The sequence below is a fragment of the Mus caroli genome, chromosome X (assembly GCF_900094665.2).
Source record: "Mus caroli chromosome X, CAROLI_EIJ_v1.1, whole genome shotgun sequence".
NCBI classification, from domain to species: Eukaryota; Metazoa; Chordata; class Mammalia; order Rodentia; family Muridae; genus Mus; species Mus caroli.
The window spans coordinates 79,995,359-80,018,226 of record NC_034589.1 but is presented as its reverse complement, the minus strand read 5'-3'; the positions used below and the strand labels follow the sequence as shown (position 1 = coordinate 80,018,226).

At 36.3% G+C, this 22,868-nt stretch overlaps 1 protein-coding gene across 4 annotated transcripts in view; it reads right to left on the bottom strand.

The window, feature by feature from the left end:
- Positions 1-22,868, bottom strand: part of Dmd (dystrophin) — a 2,293,239-nt gene that overhangs the window by 258,797 nt on the left and 2,011,574 nt on the right. For all 4 annotated transcript variants that reach the window (XM_029473189.1, XM_021152893.1, XM_029473188.1 and 1 more), the window contains exon 61: positions 12,488-12,566. In XM_029473189.1, coding sequence (XP_029329049.1) covers positions 12,488-12,566 — 79 coding nt within the window. The remainder of the gene's footprint in view (positions 1-12,487; positions 12,567-22,868) is intronic.

Below are 22,868 nucleotides of genomic sequence, written 5' to 3'. Positions count from 1 at the left end.
TTGGAGCAGAAGCTGTGTTCCACTCACCAGAAGTCTTAAGATCCTGTGGCGGGTGTTGTGGGTAGCTGGCGAGTGTCAGCTGAACCTGTGCCCTAGTTACCCAGGTGCTTTTCTGACCGGAAGAGCCAGAAGCTTTCTCTTCTTGCTAATAACAAGTTATGAAGACTTGTGGTCATAGCTAAGAAAGTCTTACATGGTGTGGCTCTTAATCCCTCAGTGATCTAAAGTTCTCCATCTTATTTCTTGACTCCAGTTACACTTGCTTCCTTGTTAATCCTCAAACCGTCTAATCATACTCCATGTGGAGGCCCTTAGCTCTACTGCCTCATCTGTCTGGAACACTTTGCCCCCAGTAAATCTATCTGATTAGGTCATTGTGGTGATTTGAATGAGAGCAGCTCCCATAGGCTCATTTATTTGAAAATCATAGGAGTGGAACATCATCAAGGAGTGGAACAATTTGAGAAGGTTTAGAAAGATGTGTGGCCTTCCTGAAATAGGTGTGGCCTTGTTAATGGAGCTGTGTCACTTGGGGTAGACTTTGGGGTTTTAAAAGCCCACACTAATTCCACAGTAGCTCTCTTCCTGCTGTCTATTGATCAGAATACAGAACTCTCAGCTCCTTCTTCAGCTCCATGTCTACCTGCATGCTGCCATGTTTCCTACCATAATAGACTAAACCTCTGAAACAGTAAGCAAGTTCCCAATGGAATGCTTTCTTGTATAAGATTTGCTATAGTGATGGTGTCTTTTCACAGCAACAGAATAGGAGCTAACAGTCCCCTTCTTTTTTATTGAAATCTCTACACTCCAATCAGTCTAACCCACCACTCCTGCATTCCGATCTCTTCATGTCTGACCCTTCTACTTAAAACATTCTTTCCCTTAATGCTGAGAGTTGGGGAAATCATGTTTCCAAGGAAAGAGCCAATATTGCATGGCCTAAGAAGGTTATATTTATGAATTTAGGAACATAAATTAACATTTAAATAGAATGAGGTCATGAATTTTACATTGAATGTGAGGGTATATGGGAGCAGTTGGAGGAGGGAAATTATATGTTTATATCACAATTTCAAAACTTAAAAAAAACATTAAAAATCCTCACTTCATCCCTCTGGTGCATTTACTATTCTTTATTAATCTCATGATTACTTGGTTGTCTATATTTTATTAAAATTTAAGTTCTATGAGACAGAAACTTTGTTTTTGTTTTGGTCACTCAATAGATATTGTTAATTGACAAATCAATTTTTAGCTGAGATAAAATAAAGGAAAACTCATTAACTTCTTAGGCTATTAGACTAAGCCCAAGGATATGTATCAGAGTGAGAAGTCTTTAAAGTACTGCATTATACATTCAATCAAGGCATAGTTTGCATGTGTGTAAGAGATACTTTAAAACAAAGCTAATTTTTTAAAAGCCACATACACATGCACATACACACACACACACACACACACACATACACACACACACCCACACACACTCACAGCACACCCACACATGCTGTTTACCCTATGTTGCTCACATGTTGCCCAATTTCCTAATAGGATCTGTTTAATCAGCCATCCTGTATTCTAACTCTTGCCTGTCATTGGTGTGACTCAAGTTGTAAGGCAAGAGACTGATGTAATTTTCCACTGTCCCCAAAGACCTTACCTATTAATGGAGATCACAGGCCACCCACCTTAATTAATGATCATCAGTACTTACAATGGACAGTATCATCAACCTCATTATAAAAGTGAGGTGAAATCAAAATCACCCAGCTGCATCACAGTCTTTAAGTTATACTGTCCCCTCATATATGGGTTTCCCTAAGAGGTGGCTGGAATATAAAATTTAAAGTATGAGATTGTTCTCAAGGTATATCACAGGGGTTTGAAACTAAGGAAGAGAGGAGAAGGGATAAGGAATGTTTGGAAATAATACAATGATAATTTCAGCTGACTGTATAAGCTGTGTTTGTTACATTTAGACTTTCGTAGGTTTTTCTACCATGTGTAAAACAAAGGCTGTCTATAGAGCACATGCATCCTTGTCTCTGTCAGGTTCAATCTCTTGTCAAGGAAGGCAATTCAGACACTCCCTAGAGATTGTTGAATACTTCCATTTCATTTGCTTTTCTGTGTATATTGTTGGGAATGGTGATGAGGGTGTAGAGACATAGACTTAGTTTATTTCACAAGGATGGAATTCTACATGACTCCCCACATCCATGATCATACATTCTTCAGAGGCAGACAAATAATAGAGCTGTTTTCCATCTATGGTATCACACACCTCTGATCTGAGTATATTGAAGGATCTGATCTGAGTATATTGAGATTGGTATGAGTTTGAGGTCACCTGAACCATACAGTGAGTTTTAGGCTGGTCTGTGATACATCGTAAGATCAAGTTTTAAAACAACCCAAGTAAACAACTAATAAATGAGATTATAGTTTGCAATCAGGAAGAGTTTTCCTCTTTGGTAGATATTTGACAATGTCTGCAGACATTTTTGTTTGTTACAACAAAAGAGGAAATGTATTACTGCCCTGCAGTAGATAGAGGCTGAAGATCATGTGCCAGGGATGATACAGAGGAGATTTCATAACAATTATCAGCCTCAAGTGTTATAGTACCTAGTGCAGGAAGGACTGGTTTACAGTTAAGTCTGTATTTCACTCTTAGATGGTATAATGGTTTGTATATGCTTGGCCTAGGGAGTGGCACTATAAGAAGCATGGCCTTGTTGGAGTAGGTGTGTCACTGTGGGTAGGGACTTTAAGACCCTCATTCTAGCTGCCTGGAAGTCAGTATTCTGCTAGCAGCCTTCAGATGAAGATGTAAAACTCTCAACTCTTCCTGCACCATGCCTTCCTGGATTCTGCTATGCTCCTGCCTTGATGATACAGGACTGAACCTCTGAACCTGTAAGCCAGACACAACTAAATGTCCTTATAAGAGTTGCCTTGGTCATGGTATATATTATAGCAGCAAAACCCTAATTAAGATAGATGGCCATGAAATCACTTATTAAATCAGTGTTATGGCTGACCTTAACATACGGAGATAAACAGATAGTAGAAAAGTGAGGAAATGAATAAAATGGCACAAAAAATGAAAAAAAATCATAAAGAAGTAAAAATTGTGGTGAGTGGTGGTTCTTGACTTCCTTTTATCAGATCATTCAGGAATCAGAGGAAGGCAAATCTCTGAATTCAAGGTCAGCCTGGTTTATACAGAGAGTTACAGGCCAGGGCAGCCAGGACTACATTACCTGGTCTACAGAGTGAGTTCCAGGACAGGCAGGGCTACACAGAGAAACCCTGTCTCAAGAACATAAAACAAACAAACAAACAAACAAAAAGGGTAAAAATGATAGGTTTTTGTTGTTGTTGTTAGACAAGAGAGGCCATGATACTGTGATAGATTAAAGTTTGTACCAACAAATGCACACATACAGAAACAAGTGTGTCAAGTTGTGCAAAGATGATGGAGCTTTCTATTTATTTTTGGACTAGGAATTAAAGCAGTGTCCTGTTTATAGAAGAAAGCACTCTGTCATTAAGGTTGGAGGTCAGGCCTCAATTTCCTTTTATGTTGGGAATAAGCATTGAAGATATTTCCCAGGTTGCCTTGAATCTGTCTGAAGTCTGGGCAGGTCTTCAGCTTGCAATCTACCTGCCTCACCCTCCTGAGCAGCAAGGTTATTGGCCTATTGCACCAAGCCATTCCTGGTCTTTTTGTGTCCCTGCATCCTGAAACTATAACTCTCATCATATAAACACATCACCATTCCTTAGAGTCTTACAGAAACATAGCCAGTACAGCAATACCTGCACCCGACTGAAACAAAGGTGAGCTTTGCTTTGCATATATGTGAAAAAAATCTATTTAAAAATTCAGAAGAGTAGTTTTAGGTAGGAATGGTTTATGTAATTCTACAAAAGAATAACAAGCCTTTATCCTCACCTCAAAGTTCTCACCAGAAAATATTTTGCAATCTCAAACTGGTTGTGTTCTGAAAATGGAAAACATCCAAATGGAAAAATGAAAGTAATGATTTTTGCCCATAGGGATGTGATTCCACCATTTCTGCTGTGCAAAACTTTGTATTCTGGGACAGATGACAAAATAGTACCCTAGGCCAAATGCACAAATGCTTTCATTTTCCGGAGAGTGTAAAAATATACCTTTTAGAGCCACTATTCCACTAAAATAGTGCTCATGTCATGGAATTGATTCAGAAATCTAGCACTAGTCTCTTTCTTACCACAGGTCATCATGAGACTATCCCCAGAAGAATCTGTCACAAGGAAGAGGAAATAAGAAAGACATAAGCATTTGCCTCACGATTGCCACATGATCAGACATTTTCTTGTAGCTATAAGATAAAGCAGTGATGGCTAGTGACAAAGCTTAAAGCCACAATTTAACTCTAAATAAAAGTCTGTACAGGATATCATAGTCATTTCACAAAGGTTAGAAGAGGTCACTATTGGTGATCCACTTTGATTCCTTTAGCCAGGCTGCAGGCTGGATTATGTACACATCCCTGAAGCGTCTGAGTGTTGGCTGGTTAGTAAGGATCCACTTCACTAGAGAACTCCTATGGTGGTTAACCTTGTAAAATTAACAGGGTTCAGAGTCATAATGAAAATGAGTCTCTAGACATACTTCTGAGGGATTGATCATTTAACTAGGATGAGATGAGAAGATCTATCCCAACTATGGCCAGTTTCATTCTGTAGGTTGAGGTCCTTAACTGAATGATAAGAAGGTGAGATGAGCCTGTACAGGAATTCTCCCTCTGCTTTCTGGCTGCACATGAGATGCAATCAGCTGCCATAAAATACCCACCATGAAGGACTGTACCCTTAAACTGTGAGCCAAAACGAGCCCTTTCTCTCCTAAGTTGATTTTGCCAGTTATTGTGTGCAAGTGGCATGTAACATAACTAATAGAATCTCTTTGGCCAAATGGGACCTGCTTTATCATCTCTAAATACACTGGAATCTATTTATTCTCAGTGAACGGTTAGTCGTGTTCCTAAGGCTTGTCCAACTTTGTAGTGCAATATGCCTTCCAGAGTCTTCTATGGGATCAGATTGAAGTTCATCTCTTTATTTGGTTTGAATCACCCTTGCTCCAGCATCCTCATACTACAGACAACTTCCCTCCTTTCCCTTCAGCTGAGAGTATTTGATGAACAAATTGCTTCTATAAGGAGCCCCACTTAAAATTGTGTTGGTATGGAAATGTCTCCAAGGCTAAAATGACCAATTATTCTGATTTCCCTAGAACTGAAGATATTTTCTGGAGTCGTGGTATTTCAGTGCTTAATTCTGGAAAGTTCTGTACAAACTTCAATGAGTGGTTACCCTTGTGGCAGAGAAACATTGGGATTACACCTTTGTGTCAAGTGACTTGGTTAATCTAGATAACATAGTATTTAATAGTCGTAATCTGACAAACTAGTATGACATATGACCAAAATGTGTGATTCCTTGTATGTTCATATCTAAGTGACTGAATCCTACCAAAAGTAGGTCTGCTTACCACCTCAAAATTCCTTTGTATTCACCAATTACATCTCTTGAGCCAGTTTTCTTTATGATGCCAGCTCCAGGATTTAAATTCCCAGAGAAGAAATAAATAGAGAACTTTTCCTAAGACTACTTATGTGTTCAAATGCATGGGCTATATAAGGCCAATGCTACAGAATCTTGATGCAAAAGGTAATAGACAAGAAAGAGTCATAGAAATAGGTTCTGAGAAACAGGTGCAAGTTATTAGCCTATCTTTAGCCTTAGAGAATCATGACCAACATCACTGACAGCTTTGACAGCTTTTGTCCAAATTCCAAACATGTAGAATTACATGTGATTGCTGAAGAAACTAGCCCAAATTATTTTACCCTGAGATTCTTGACAAAGAACTTTAGGCAGAAAATTACCTCATATTGTACTTGCAAGATTCTTTTGGACTTTTATCAGGATGATGTATTTAAACCCATCTAAAGCTGTAAATTACTACCCCTCTCATATTTCAAGCCACCGATTCCCTAAGGGCAATGGTGATCTGTGCTGTAGGACAATTTATTATCTGAATGTCAGCAATTATTAGATTAGCTTAAAGGTTTGTTGTCCCCTACCCCACGATTTTTGAGACAGGACTTAATTATAGGACCTGGTTCGCCTAGAACCCACTGTGTAGATCAGGCTAGCCTGAAACTCACAGAGATTCATGTGTCTCTGTCTTCCAAGTGATCAAAGGCATGCATGACCATGCTTGGCTTGGTATTTTTTTATTTTCTATTTGAAAAAAATCATGCATGTAAGGAAGAGGTTTAAGGGTGGAGAATTAGTCACACTGAAGCTGGAAACAAAATATTTTGCCCTATGTATTGAGGAGAAGCTATAAAAGCACGAGTTTCCCCAACAAGAGAGAGAGAGAGAGAGAGAGAGAGAGAGAGAGAGAGAGAGAGAGAATTAACCAGGGATAAGATTAAGCCAGTTAAGATGATAAAGTCTGCAAGAAATAACTGATCTTTCTTTGTTTTTATAATGTCTCATAATCTGTGAACAGAAAAGTCACTTGTGGAAGTTCACAGTTCTTCATTTAGAATAAGTAATAAGAACAGAATTTTTCTTATAGTGTTTCATTGCCACCAATAGAGTATAATACTTGGAAAGGTCATTGGGTTAAAAGCTAGAGTATAAGAATTTTATCCTTTATTGCTTTTCTATTATGAAAATAATATATGCTCCTTAAAAATAATCTGCAAAAGTACAAAGACGTGATAACTTTATATTTGGATTTACTTTCATTTTCAGTACTACTGTGCATCTTTCTGTTATTTTATTCTTAAATATCCCTGTGATCACGCCATAATTTGGAAGCCAATATTGCCCCTACTATTTATCATGGTGAAGCAGAATTTTATAAAAATGAGCATGTGAAGTTATGAATGCAACATAACTTTATAATTTCAGTCACTTTATATATTGAGTGCTGGCTATATGATAATTATTATGTTAGATTCCCAGACAATTGTGTTTTAACAATATCATGAGTAATTTTACCTTTTAATATCTTGGTGATAAATAATTCTGTAAATATTTATTGAATACCTATAAAATTTTAGGTATCATCTTAGAATAATATAATTTTTAACAATATTGAGCACATTCTGATATTAGATATTCAAAATTAGATAGGGTTATCCATCTGTTCATTAATTACACAAGTATTAGTCCCTTATAATATGTGAGGCATTGGACTTTCACATTACATTCGTGTTCAGCGATGAGATTAACTACTTATATTGAGAAACAAATGCAAGAAGATAAATGATATTGTGTGAGAAGCTTGAATCTAAAAGATTTAACTGCCAAGATGATAGCAATCATGATACTAAAGCTAATGCTAGTAGCAAGCACAAGTGTAGCATTCACCATGCCCCAGGAACTCTTCTCAGGGTCCAATATATATTAACAATTTGACCTTCATTATAACATAATGCTACTGTATTTCACTGGAGTCAAAATCCTATTGTTCATAAGATGCCTTTTGATATCATAGCTTTTGAAGCATGGCATTCTAATATATTTTGAAGTACTATATTCTAATACTGATGAAATATGGACATATGTTAATTTTATACAATGTTTTAAATAATAATTAAGGTTATATTAAGTAATTCCTTAGATATCTGAGTGAGAATTTGAACCCACACAGTACATATATATAAACTATAGCTATTTCCTGCTCTCTTTTTCTTTATGAGAAAGCCTTTGCTATTTTGCCCAGGCTGGTATCAAACATTCCATCTGATTCAGTCTCCCTAATGCCTAGGAATATAGAAATGTACTATAGACCTAGCCAACTTATACTTTTAAGTAATATCCATACTATAAATAAGATAATCTTTGAATCAGAGGTACTGAGAGAACAACTGAATTTTTGCAAAACATCTTAGTAACTTAGCATAGGATGGAGAAGGAGACAAAGCGAAAAGATAAAGAAAAACCCTTGGCAACACACACACAGTCATTGGCCTGTGTATGTATTTTTAATGGGAAGGACAGTGTGAGATTTGACTTAGAAGGCCAGAAGCCTAGTGCCCTTCCATGATCTATTATGTACAATTTTGTGACCTTGCCACATCATTTAATCTTTTGCACCTGTTCTGCCATTTATAAAATAAGGGGTCGACTGAAATTGTTTATCCCAAAATGTTTGGCTGTGTCTCACAGAAAGAAAGCATTTTACATTTTGATCTAGTACACACATGAACCCCTCATTGAATAAGTGAGGTGTCAAATAATATGTGGCTGTCTTTGTATGCTATATTCTAATTTTTTCTTGTCTATTCCATTTCACCCAAAACAGGAGGATGAAAGTCATTCAATTGATTTCAGGATTCACAAATGAGTCACACTTCAGATTCTGAAAGTTAATTGTACAGGTAGGATGGAGCCAACTCACAAGATGAGAAGGTAGACAACAGAAGTGACTACTGGGCTAAGGTTGGAAAAGGGTTGGGAACTTAAGGAGAAATGGAAAGTATACCTTCTTGCTTTATAAATATGCAATTTCTTCATAATAGGGCCATATTGTCACTTCTTTTAGGAATTATTTTTTTCATTACACATTGGGCAAAGACTCACTGTGTTAAATGACATATTTAATGACAAATTTATTGTAACTGGAAAGCAGTGTTTGCACAGTGACCTAATTATGAAGAAGAACCAGAGTCTCTCTATCCTCTTTGTAGAGTCCCAATGTCTACCAAAGATCCTAAGATATCCAGAAGGGAAAGTATTGCTCATCTCTGTCAACCCTCAGGGACAGTTACTAAAGTCATACAGAACATTAATGTCCTACAAAGCACAGCTTGGAAAAATTTCCTCTAAGGAATTCTAGAACTTACAACATATGAAGACACCATGAGTTCTTTTAATTGCTACTAAAGGATTTTTAGCTTTTGTAAAATTTATTTGTCCTTGGTTAAAAAAAAAAAAGTACAATTCACAATAGAAGCTCAAATAATGGAAAAAATAACCTAGAAAGCCTTCCTAGATTTTTGAAAAAGCAAGAGATTAACAAAATTTAGATGCTAGTATTCATCAACAAGTATTGTAATACTTTCTTGATCACAGACATAAAGAGCTTGACATGGAAACTCCAACTATATAATTACATGCATTTTTATATTACTTTGAAGAGCACAATATGTGAAACAATTGAAGTTATATTGCTCAAATATCTCTCTCGGTTAAGTTGCAGGAATTAATATTTAAAGTAGGAGGAAGCACAAGATAGTTTAAAGGAGAAGGAAAATACAGCCTTCTCATTTTCTCATTTGCACTTGGATCTAAGACGACAGAAACAACTTGTTTGGGCAATGAAGACATCAGGGAGAAACAGCAGAGAGAGTCTGTCTGTCGCATCTGACAGAAAAATGACTATTGGTCATGCAGTTTCCCAATGTGAGTGACTGTATGCACCTATAAAACATTCTGGTCAGAGAGACAGAGATAGAGACAGAGAGAGAGAGAGAGAGAGAGAGAGAGAGAGAGAGAGAGAGAGAGAGAGAGAGAGAGAGAGCGAGTGCCTGTTGGTGGGTAAGTGCATGGTGCATGGTTGGTGAGGTTTAGAAATCACCCTCCTACTATTCCTAGTAACCTAGAGACAAGCATGTATTAAACCAACACTTCTACTGCAACCTTAATATGACTTAAACATATTTATTTTATTTATTTTGTAGTGATGATGTTGCTTTTTTTTGTAGACATCACCTGGAGAGAAAATAAGTGACTTCCAGATGCCCTGCCACAAACATGGTTTTGAGGTGACACTTAACTTCTTGTGCAACTTCCTAGTTCAGATTGATAATCCACATGGAAAATCCTACAAATCAAAACAACCTTTAACTCTATAACGATGTAGTTAGACATTTGTCAGGTAGAGAACATCTGCCATGACTGTAGAGTAGCATTCATAATACTGGATATAGTAGTGAACATTTTGTGATAATCTTAGTACCAAAAGTCAGAATTCTCTTAGTAAATTTGGCATAGCTACAGAAGGAATTTTATGGTCAGTTATTAAGATTATGAATTGATAGAAGGATATGTAAACAGGAGTATTTTAAATCCATTAGTAAGGGGGAAATCAAGTCATAAAACTTTAATTTTTCTTTTCTTTTTTTTTTTTTTTTGAGACCAGGTCTCATGGTGTATTCCTGGATGATCTGAACTTATTATATAAACTAGTATGGCCTTGAACTCAAGGTGCTCCTGACCTGTCAGTCTCTGACTCCAAGTCCTGGAGTATCATGATTTTTTATTTTAAATTCTTATCTGGTTTGAAAGACAAAAGAGGCTGGTGATACAGCTCAGTAGAAGAGCACTTGCAATAGCACACCAGGGCACTGGGTGCTATCTCTGGATTAGGAAAAGGGAAGAAAAAGAAAAAAGAAAAAAAGAAGATGACCTTGGACTCAGATAGACAAATAGGAAAAATATAAACTAAAATTTGGAGAGAGGTGTATCTGAGTAGTGAGATTTTCCTGTTTGTTCTTACTGTTGTCTAAATTGTTCTAGATGGATGTATATGATATTTGAATTTAAAGAAGACAACATGAAGATTCAATCCATATTTAGTCTCACTGTCCTATTTCTGCAACATGCCTTTAAACATTTTAGTATATTTTTACACATATAAGTGGAACGTCTACGTATATTTTGATTTTCCATAGGAATATTCAAAAATGTTCTGATGTCTAGGAATGGTCCTAGTCAGGCAGTTAGGTCAGTTCCTTTCTGACTGCACATGGCCACAGGCTTGACCTTTCAAGAAGGTATCATATGAAATGCTTTGGAAGGTGTGAAGATGCTTTACCTAGTTCATGAAAGCTCAGAGCTTATGGCTGACATTCTACCACCAGAGACTCATTCCCCCAAGGCTTATAGATTTTTACCCTATTTAAATGCAAATAACCCGGGAAAAGTATACATTAAACTTTACCTGTCATCTGCATTAAATGAATAACATATCATTTTCTGGGAGTAGAGTTTAATGGGGAAGATATGAGAATGTAAGGGCAGGTGTAGAGAGAAGGAAGTATGAATGGATATACATGGTATCTTAGAAGTAATTAATATTCATAATAGCAATATTTGTATTTATGGTTTATGAGTCACCAAGAAGCACACTATCACATTTAGTTTTAATTGAACTAAATAGATTGGCTGTTGCCAAGACAATCTTCAGTCTTCATGATTTTTCTAGCAGAATTACTAAACGCCATAGTTCCACTCATGGAGGATTGAATACACCTTTAACTTTCCCACTTCATCTTCTAATCATGTGTGGTATTAAAAGATTGTCCAAATAACTAGAGTTAGAACAAGTCAAGAACTTATGATGATTTCTAACTTAACACACACACACACACACACACACTATATCTCTATCTATCTCTATATCTATCTATCTATCTATCTATCTATCTATCTATCTATCTATTTATCTAATTTTCATAGAAACATATAACCATAGAGATATTAAAAATTACCAAACTAATTAGAGGAAAACAGTTGCTTGTAATTCAATATTCATTGTTATACTAATAGAATGTTCCAGTAAAACTTTCCATAAACTAAAGCTGTCTTTCTTATAAAACATGTAATTTTTACTATTGATATAAAAATAATGCAATTGATTACAAAATCCAATGAACCAATTATAAAAACTGGTAAATAAAAGGGAACAGTAAAAAACAAACGACAAAAGAGAAGTCAAAGTGATTAGAGTGAGAGAACAATTGGAGATGAAAGTATTTAGTGGCTTTGCTAAGAACTTTAGCTGGGTATGTTATCACATGTCTGTAACTCCAGCACTTGGGAAGCTGAGGCAAAAGGATAGTGAGCTTGAGGTAAGTTTCAGGTACACAGTGAGATCTTGCCTCATAAGAACAAAGGCTAGGGATTTAGCTCAGTGATATAATGGTTGCTTAGCATAAATAAGGAAGGCACTGAATTTGTGTCTAACATAGAAAATAATTATAGAAGTGGGAGTGGGGGGTGGGGGACTTATGGGGTAGCATTGGAAATGTAAATGAAGAAAATACCTAATTAATAAAAAAATTAAAAATTAGAAAAAAATCAAATAAACAAACAAAGAAGAAGAAGGAAAAAAAGAAAATAATTATACTCGCAATAACATATATTGAGGGATGATATCAGGATTTTATAATGCTCACCTTTATGGAGTGAGTTGTGACTATGGGATATTCAAAATATTATTGAAGTCAGTACTGGAGAACATATTGCAGGAAACAATTCTGTTTTAGTTGATGATTAGAAATAGAGTTCAACTATACTGCTAGTGTATTTGACAGAGATTACTGTTAATTCAACACTGCCCAATGTTTAGCTAGTAATATACACTGAAGAGGTTAAATAGGGAACAATGAAAGTGACTTACTGGAAAGGAAGTGCTGGGATGCAGGACCAAAGTCCCTGTGGGCTTCATGCAGCTGTCTGACACGGTCCTCCACAGCCACCTGGGAGGAAGAGAAGAGAAATGATGTTTTCTCATCACTTTTTAGGAGGAACAATTAAAACACTGTTTCCTTTATGGTAAGATGTTTTGGGTATCTAAGGCTAAGAAAAGATAAGCAACACTTCACAACTCTGGCTTTAATAATTCCTAACTGTGAATGCTCTCCAATGCTCATTTTTAACAAACCAAGGTCAAACACAATGAAGTTGCTCTATTTTGACAGTTTTAAAATGATACTTTTTATAACTCCCTCCACTGGAAATCACCAATAAAGTGCACAATCTAATTTGTTTTACAAAATAGTGGGAAAATTGTCACAAGTTATTATACTGAGTGTTGATAGAGGCTTGCAAATACATATTTGGCTTTGGGTCATAATTGATTGTTTTTGATACTAATGATTCTTGTTAAATTAATTTTAGTAAATTATTAGTGGTTATCGAGTTATAATTAATTTTTAACAACAAACAATCAAAGATTGATGATAATTATTAGTCAAGTGCCACACACCTGAAATTTTAGCACTTGAGGTGCTGAAGCAGAAAGGTCCTGAGCTAAAGCTATCTAGAGCTACATCGTGTGACCAGTCTCACCTCAACAAAAGAAAACAAAGCATAATGAAACAAAAACCACAGTAAAATTTAAGATTAAAAAAATTGAGTTGGGGAGATAGTTCAGTCAGTAAAGTATTTGTGTCTCAAGAGAAAAGACCTGACTTTGACAATATCTAGAACTTATGTCAATGGCTCTCAACCTTTCTAATGTTGTGACCCTTTAATAAAGCTCCTCATGTTGTGGTGACCCCAACCAAAAATTATTTCATTGCTACTTCATCATTGTCATTTTGCTGCTGTAATGAATCACAATGCAAATATTTGAAATGTGATTCCTGTGAAAGGGTCATCTGACCCTCAAGGTGATTGAAACCCACAGGTTGAGAACCATTGACCTAGGTAAAATCACTGGCTGTGACAGCACGTGTTTCTAATGCTAGGTCAGGGGAGGAGACAGAGAGAGCTCTAGGATTTTCTGGCTAGTCAACGTAGCCTAATTGGTTTTTCCAGGCCAAAGAGAAACCCTGAATCAGAACAGGTTGGTGGTCCTGAAATTGACACTTGAAGTTGTTTTAGGTTCTCATAGGAATACACACATATATCTACATGTACACGTACACACACACACACACATTCATCCATGTAAACATACACACATTAAAAAGTAGAGGCAAGGCTTAAATTTGTGGTCAGGTAGGGTGGGTAATGAGTTAAAAGAAAATTTCGGGGTTCAGTTTTCAGTGCATTTAGAAATGATAATATACCCCAGGCAGCATGGAATGACTTGCCATTCTTTTTCTTCCTATTAGATTTTTCTATAATACATTTACACAGTGTCCTATTTAAACTTATTGAATTCCATTCTTGGTAGGGAAAGGGGGAGACCTTTTGGAAGTTATGAAATGATAAACCTTGTCATCTGGCATTTCACCAACTTAGTATTAGTCATGGCCCCAGGCACCCTCTTCATGACTCCGGATCTTAGTTTAGTTGTCAACAGCCCATGCTAAACAAGGATATGTTCAGAGCTTGCCTACAGGCACCAGAGTTTAGGTTCTTGTGCCGTGGAGAATAGTCCAGAAATAAAGCAGTTCTCAACTTCATCAAGAAGTCTAAACTAATGTCAACCCTGACTTCCCAGTATCAATGAAATATCTAATATAGATCTCAATGAAATATCTCATGTAGATCTAGGATGTTTTTTAAACTCTTTGTTTTGCCTTGTCTATCTTGAGATGGGATTCACTAAGCAGGGTTCCAAAACAATGCAGGATTTCCCTTACTATTATACATAGGGAAGCACTAGAAACAATTTCAGATTTGTCTGCCTGGATTTAGAACTTTGCTCTGCAAGCCATCCTCTATCTGCTGAGTCAACCAAACTACCAGCTGTCCTCCAATGTTCCATATATCTAAGGGGTTTTTATACTGCCATTGTTTTTACCCAGAACATTTTAACCACCTTCTCTCCCACAGCTAGGATGCTAGGGTTTATATGTTTAATTTTCTATCTCCCAGGTGAGAATTAATTGCTTCCTCAGCATGCTCAGAGCACATGGTTTATACATGGGGCATTTGTACAGTACCATCTAGTAATTATAAGGAAATGAGTGTCTCCTAAAATAGAATCTGAACCTCTTGGTGGTAGGGGCTCCTCTCTGCATGTGTCTGTCTCCACTCCTCCCTTTACATGGCTCTCTGAACCCTGTACAGAGTATGTGATAGCAAAGATTTGTTTAATGACTATTTGACAAAATAAATGGAGAGAGACAGAGACAGAACAGCGAGATATGAGAGAGAGAGAGAGAGAGAGAGAGAGAGAGAGAGAGAGAGAGAGAGAGAGCAAGAGACATTGGAAAAGAGAAAAAACAATGATTATATAGCTGTGGTAGTCAATTTTATGCTTAAACTTCATGCTACCAAAATAAACATTACTTCTGAATGTATCTGTGAGGGTATTTTTTAAATTACTGTTAAAAAATAAAATTGGAATATGGAATTTGTGATTTCAGCAAAGTAGATTGCCTTCTGCAAAGTGGGTTGGCTTTATGTAAATCAACTGACTAACTGACGGCTTGATACTGTTTGTTTGTTTTTTGGTTTTTGTTTTGTTTTGTTTTTTTCTGTCTAGCTCACCTACTTCAGCTTGGACATTGATCCGTGATGAAACTAAGATTTACTCTTTTGCCTTTGAACTTGGATAGGTTTGCTATCACCAACTGTTCTGGGTTCCTAGCTTGCTGACACAAGATCATGAAATTTCTTAGTGTCCATAGATATGAGCTAAGACCTTCCAAGCAATTTATCTATCACCTCTCTCTGTCTGTTTGACTCTGTCTCTGTCTCTCTTTCTGTACCGTCTGTTTGACTCTGTCTCTGTCTTTCTTTCTATATCATCTATCGACCTACCATCTATCAACTCCCTCCCCAGTGAGGTCCTAGAGAATCCTGATTAGTACAATGTCTCTAAATTGTCTCCTATTATGGCTAATTAATGGAGAGGAAGAAGGTATAATGAACAGGGTATCATATACAACACAAAATGGCCAACATTTGTTAAATGCTATGTGTATAGCAATATGAATTGAAATTCATTCTTCACAATAACTTAATAACAAGTAATATTACTCCAAAATTTTATTGATGTAGGAACTGACGCATGGCAGGCTTAAAAAGGAACTTGCTTGGACCAGGTAGGCTGATGCATACCTATTATTCCTTGAACTCAAAAAGCTGAAGGAGAACTGCAAGCTCCTAGCAAACCTAGTCTACATAAAAAAATATAAAGCTAGCCTAGGCCATAGAGCAAGAACCATCAAAGCAAAACAAACAAACAAAATACTCAATAAATTGCTGTTGAAGCTTAATACGTGGGAAATTAGCAGTGAGTCTACTATTCAAACTTGTTCTGTCTAGCTATTGCTCTTGTGGAAGATTAAACTAGAACACGGTAGATATTTAGTAAGTAACTAGATTTTAAATTTCTATTTTGGTATTAGGGGGTACCATGCTGTGGATTGTGTCCAGTGCCTTAAACATGATAAAGAAGTTCATTATCGTTGAGATACATCACAGACTATAAATGTCTTCATGTTTCAATCAACTAATTTATAAAAGACCAAATAAAGGATGTGCAGCTATAAATACTTAGTCATTAATTAATTTTGTGATTCAATATGAGGTCTCTTCTTAGTCTTTAAAAACATGATACCATAAGCTTACAGAGAAAAAGCTATGAAAGAACACATATAAATACATGCTTGAAATATATAATTATTTTAAAAATTTGAATGTATCATTTTATGAACAAGTAAATCAGGAGATGAATGTCAAAGTTAGGAAATGGAAAGAATATTGGATAATGATCAGAGATCCTTTTTCATACCATTAAGAAATCCTCAAGAGAAACTGGGCATGGACTATGAGTGTGTAGTAGGCCAAGTCCCTTAGCAAAAATGGTGGTCACTGTTTAGGGACCAGATAGCTGTAACACCTGAGTCAAGAGTCAATTACAGTTCCTCAATTGTTAAAGGTTATGGCTAAAAAATTCCCATATAAGGAGAACAAAAATGGTAATTTCTAGTATACACCCAGTATTGTCAAGAGGTGAAAATAAGATCAAAGTGAATTTCTCTCCCTATGACTCAAACTTAATAAAAACATACAAGGAGAGTCAAGTTTAAAATGTATCTTTTACTGAAATGAAATATTCACAAAACAGTTTTAAAATAACTAAGAATTAAGCTTATTATTTTTTTTAATTTACAGATTGTCACAGGGGAAAGGTTCTGTGTAGCTTGACTGCAAATTGACTAAAGAAATGATTGTGAGAAAGACAAGTGTGAAGGAGACCAAAGATTTTACAAGCTGTAGCTTCTTACCATGAAAGCACTTTATTCTGTGAGCAATTATTTGTGAAAAAATTGATAAGCTTTTGAAACAATAGCTCAACTACATTAGAATTTTTGAGCTAGCTGTTTTTAAGCAATATGAAATAATATATGCAAACCAGCAGTCAGAAACAGAAGGTAGATACCAGTACCTTGCATTCAGACACTTTTAACTATTCTCTCTGTTATGTTTTCAATTTATGTGCACTTGTTAATATTAAAAAGAATATGTATGCATTAAACAAAGGTTGTAGTTTCTGTTCTTTCAAAGCTTAACTCACTGGGAAGAGAGACATGGCTAAAAACTCCCTTTTAAGACATCAAGTCTGCAGTGACCAGTTAGAGATTATCTCAGTTGACTGAAATTGGAGTGTTATATGCAGCAACTATCTTAGCATTATATTGAATATCAAAGAAGGTACATAGTGCTCAAATTTTGTCTGGTTTGAACCTGCACAGGTCTTATTTGTGTTGTCAGTCCTGTGAGCTTATATGTGCATCAGGTATGTTGTGTCTGGAAGATGCTGGTTCCTTGGAGTCAATTACCACTTCTGGCTCTTTTTTTGGGGGGGGGGGTTCGAGGCAGGGTTTCTCTGTGTAGCCCTGGCTGTCCTGGAACTCACTCTGTAGAGCAGGCTGGCCTCAAACTCAGAAATCCACCTGCCTCTGCCTCCCAAGTGCTGGGATTAAAGGCATGCGCCTCCACCGCCTGGCCCGGCACCACCTCTGGCTCTTAGTCTTTCTTTCCCTTCTGCATAGATCCCCGATTCTTGAGGCAAGGGGTTTGTACTGAGTACTCCAAAAGGAATTGGGTAAAGGAAGAAATATTATCAAAACATGTCTTACAACAAAAATTTTAAAAATAAATTTAAAATGAAGATACACAGGAGTATTTTGCCCTTGATCTTAGCCAAAAGGCTGAGAAGCGACCACAGGAGTATTTTGAAGGAAGGATTCATTTGAATACTAGAGCTTCTTTTGATTTGTGTTTGCAGGGCTGAGGATAGAACCCAAGGCTTCACACCTGTTCAGTTAGCAAGTGTTCTCATATTGTGCCACTCTATACCATGAGCTTAATTTTTAAAATAGTTCACTTCTTGATTTCAAATCTGGGAGCCTGGAAATAAGGCTACTAGAAGAGGAACTAGTAGTATATATGTGCAAGAGTTCATTTGAAATATGAGACTCTTTACCTAACAACAACAAAAAGTTCTATAAGTCAACAAAGGAAGAATAAGGAAGGATGAAAAACTAAACTGAGGTAAAAGTGAACTTAAGGAGGTGGGTTGATCAGAAAGAGTTAAAGGAGTGTAAATGAACTTCTTTAAAGAGACAAAAGGAATAGAATTTCCTCTGAATTAATAAGTCATGCCCCTTGTTTCCATTTTATAACAGTAATAAAAGTAAAACATCAATCTGGAAGCATATATCCTATTTGAACTATTTGATCATAGACCATGAAAGCTTAGAACTGGAAGAAACCTTATCTATTGATACACAAGGGTCTTTTCTTTAGAACTAGCCCAGATGGGCAAAATACTGCCATCTGCTCTGTGAGTACTCATAATCTAGTTTGCAGCAATTCTTCACTAAATGCATGCCAGGGGAGATTAAAAGGAAAAGTCTTTTTATATGCTCTGTGAGGACAGGGACATAATTTTATTTCCTGGGCAATCTCCAGATAGGAGCACAGTGCTTGCTTAGAACAGGTGCTTACCTCGTGCTAGTTGACTGAATTAACAGATATATTATTCTTAAATCTTTACCACAACAAGTATATTTAAAATAAACATTTTCTTTTTCAACATTCCTAACACAATACTGTGGAATATCTGTTTTCTTTTCTTCCTTTCCTTTCCATTCTCTCCCTTTCCCTTTCCCTTTCCCTTTCCCTTCTTTTCCCTCTTCCCTTCAATTTTATGATGAAAGAGAAAAAATGTGTTTGTTATATATAATCATTATATTCTTCTTAATTACAATGTTAGAATTGGAAAATATTAATGCAACCAAGTAAAAGGCAACCTCAAAGCCCAAATTTCTCCCAGATTGTTAATCTACATTGAACACAATCATATTCAAGAGTTATGAAGGGTAGATATTCTTCTTTGCTTTCCATTTTGATGGGTTTTATATAATGTGCAGTTTGTGGATATCTTTTATAAGTCCAGTAAAAAAAATGTTTCCTGGGCTTCTATTATGTATTTAATTTTGCTTTATGTGGTGTCAAGGATTGAACTCTGGGCTTTGTAAACAAGAGGCATGAGCTCAGCTACCAAGGTATCCTTAGCTCTAAAAGGGAAACAAAACAAAACAAAACAAAACAAAACAAAACAAACTTCTTCTCTACATCCATTCAAAAGATAATTACTGGAACACAGGTTCTTCGTCTATGAGACATGAATGCTATCTTGTTCACAGTTTAGCATAGTGCCCAGAATATAAGAATTGCTTAGAAAATTTTACCGAGGGAATGAATGAAAGTGTTGAATTCCTATAATCTGTTTGTCACTGTGCTAAATATGAATACAGTAGAACTCAAAGTGTAATTTGAGAGAAAATGAATGAGTACCAAACCATCCAACAAATCTTAATTCTCAGCTCTTTTCCATGGCTCAGTACATCCCTGTGTGAATTTGAAGGCCCTCTTGATTTCTTTGTTATTTTCTCTAAACCTGCCAAGAGATTTTTAAAAAGAAAAGAAAAAGGACAGAGATAAACAATTACTGCTCTTTGAAAACAGTATTATCAAATGTGTTGCTGACTTTGTTTTAAAATTTCAAGGGCTTCCACTTTTTCTTGAATTGCTGGTTAATCGCATTTAAGCTATTGTCTTCTTCTCTAAAGCTTTACAAGTGTCATAGTTAGCACCAGATGAGGAAATTGCCTTGCTAGACAATGTGCATTCTTTCTAATGTTCAAGGGTTCTTTCTGATACCACACAGAAAGCATGTTTACCATAGGCCAGGAAAAATAAATATTTACTAGGTTTGTGCCTTTCCATGGTCTGGCTATTAGTTGTCTTAAAGCTTGATGAATACTCACACCCATGGGAGAACCATACCAGAAACCTATACTAATGTAGCTATTAAAAATAAAAGCAACAAAGCAAAATAAAACAAAGCAAGTATCATCCCCAACTCTTCTTTTATTGTGAGGATAGTGAACAATGCCCTCCCCCATATACCTGTAGACTTTCCACAATCTACTTATGTCTTTGTCTAACACTTTTGCAATCTATAGTTTTCTGTGAGTTATATATTTGTGTCAGGGTGGACCTATGTATTGCTTACAACTCCTTTCATGTGTTAGAGTGCATACCATCTAGCTACTCTTTCCTCCTTTCAAAAATCAGACCATGCCTCTCTCAAGCTGTATTTGTCCTTAAGACAGAGATTTGATAAGAAAACATGTTGTGCTGTGGCTTTGAAGTTATTCCCCCATATAGCTGCAAGATAAGTTTATGATGGGCTTGTGAGATGGCAGAGTAGGAAAAGAGACTTACTGTACAAGCCTAGTAACATTAGTTTGATCCTGGAACTCAAAAATGGAATAAGGGAACTGAGCCCATAAAATTGTCCCCTGACACCACACATATGCTTATGCACATACATTATAATCATACACACAATAATAATGGATAAATGCTTTTAAAATAAATTTATGGGTCTGAAGAGATGGATGAACAGTTAAGAGCACTTGTTCTTTGAGAGGTCCCAGGTTAAGGGCCTAGCTTTCATATGGTGGTTCAAAACCATCTATACTCCAATTCTAGGGACTCTGAAGCCCTCTTATGACCTTTGTTGGTACTAGGCACAGATTTGATGCATATACTTATAAGCATTATAAACAGAAAATAAAACAAATAAATCTAATTTTTTGTTTTATCAAGAGTGCTGAGATTGAAGGCATATGCTATAACCACCTGGCATTTGTTGTTTTTGAGACAGGGATTCTCTGTAAAGCCCTGACTGTCCTGAAACTAGCTCTGTAGACCAGGCTGGCCTTTGATGCACATAGACCCACCTACCTCTGTCTTCCAAGTGTTGACATAAAGGTATACACTACCATGCCCAGCACTGAAATAATTTTTAAAGGATAAGTTTATGTTTTTATTTAGTTCCTATCTCTCTGTCCTTTGGTGTGGGACACCAAACTAGGACAAGCTAGGTCAGATCTCATAGTATGAAGATTATCTAGCTCCCTGAAAACCTATAAGAGTGGCGCACGCCTTTAATCCCAGCACCTGGGAGGCAGAGGCAGGCGGATTTCTGAGTTCGAGGCCAGCCTGGTCTACAGAGTGAGTTCCAGGGCAGCCAGGGCTACACAAGAGAAACCCTGTCTTGAAAAAACAAACAAAACAAAACAAAACAAACAAACAAAAACCCAAAAAAAACCCCAAAAAACAAAAACAAAAAAATCCCCAAACAAACAAACAAACAAACAAACAAACAAACAAACAAACCAAACAAATAAAAAAACCCAACCCTCCCTGTTCTCTGGAGCTAAAGTGCTTGTTTCTACCTTCAGGATCTTGGTTATTCACTTTCTTGTGGCTGTCTCTTCTAATGAAGCTCCTTTCAGTATTTAAAGGGAAGGCTGTCTACAGTGTGATGCTCTGTATCTTCTAATGTCCCCCAATTTTGAAACCCATCATGGCTGTCATGTAATTCTATCCTAATAAAGTTCATTCTAAAGAATAATTTCATGTCAGCTCTTTTGAATTCTAACAACATAGACTACTCATGTACATATGTCAAAATGCTATTCTGTAAATTCAACTGAGACTATCACAGCAATAGTTAAAATTATCTTAAGTAATTACAATCCATTTCAATTTAAAAATTAATAGTCTGAGTTCTCATTTCTTTAAAAAGATTATTATTTTATGTTATGTGAATGTGTGTTTTGCCTGCATTTATGTCTGTGCTCTATATTCATGTATTATGACCGAAGAGGCCAGAAGAGCACATCAGATCTCCTGGACCTGGAGTTATGGATGGGTCGTGAGCCACCATGTGTGTACGAGGAATCAAACTCTGGTCTTCTGCAGGATCTGGCAGGGCTCTCATCTTCTGAGTCAGCACTGCAATCCATGACTTTCCATTTCTATTGAATTGTAACTGAGGAAAAAATATGTTCTGATTTAAGGTTTGGAATGAGTATTTGAGATATCTGCTATAGACCTGGCCAGGGTTCATCATCCTGGCCAGTATTTAATAAAGTTTACTTCAACTTTGGCTCCAAAAAATATGGTAGTGATCTTATTCTCGCCTGGTGGGATTAACAGCTTTGTGGCCAAACAACTTGGCCTTCTTTAGTACTAGACATACTGGGAGCTCTTCTTGAAAGTATGTTTTCTTAACATTAGGACACTTAGGAGTTTAAAAGAAAATTTCAGGTTAAATTTTGGGAACCCAGGGTTAATGCAAGGTTCAATCTGAGTAGGAATATAATTGTTAGCTGAGTTTTGACGTGGAAACTAATATTTGCCTCTGAGACCAACATTAATCTACTCCTTTTGTCTTGTCTTGTCTTGTCTTGTCTTCTCTCTTTCCTTCCTTCCTTCCTTCCTTCCTTCCTTCCTTCCTTCCTTCCTTCCTTCCTTCCTTCCTTCCTTTTTAGATGGATTACTATTATGTTACCCATGCTAGTCTCAAATTCTGGTGCTCCAGCAATCATCTTGCTTTAAGTGGGATTTTGGTAGTAATATTACATATATACCTAATCCACCTTTTTAATATTCCTCTTTTACAGATTTCTCCTCATTCTATTTTGTATGTTTGTTGACTTATTTCTTAATAACTTAAAAGATTTATTTTGTATGTGTGTGTGTGTATTGTGTATGTATGTATGTATGTG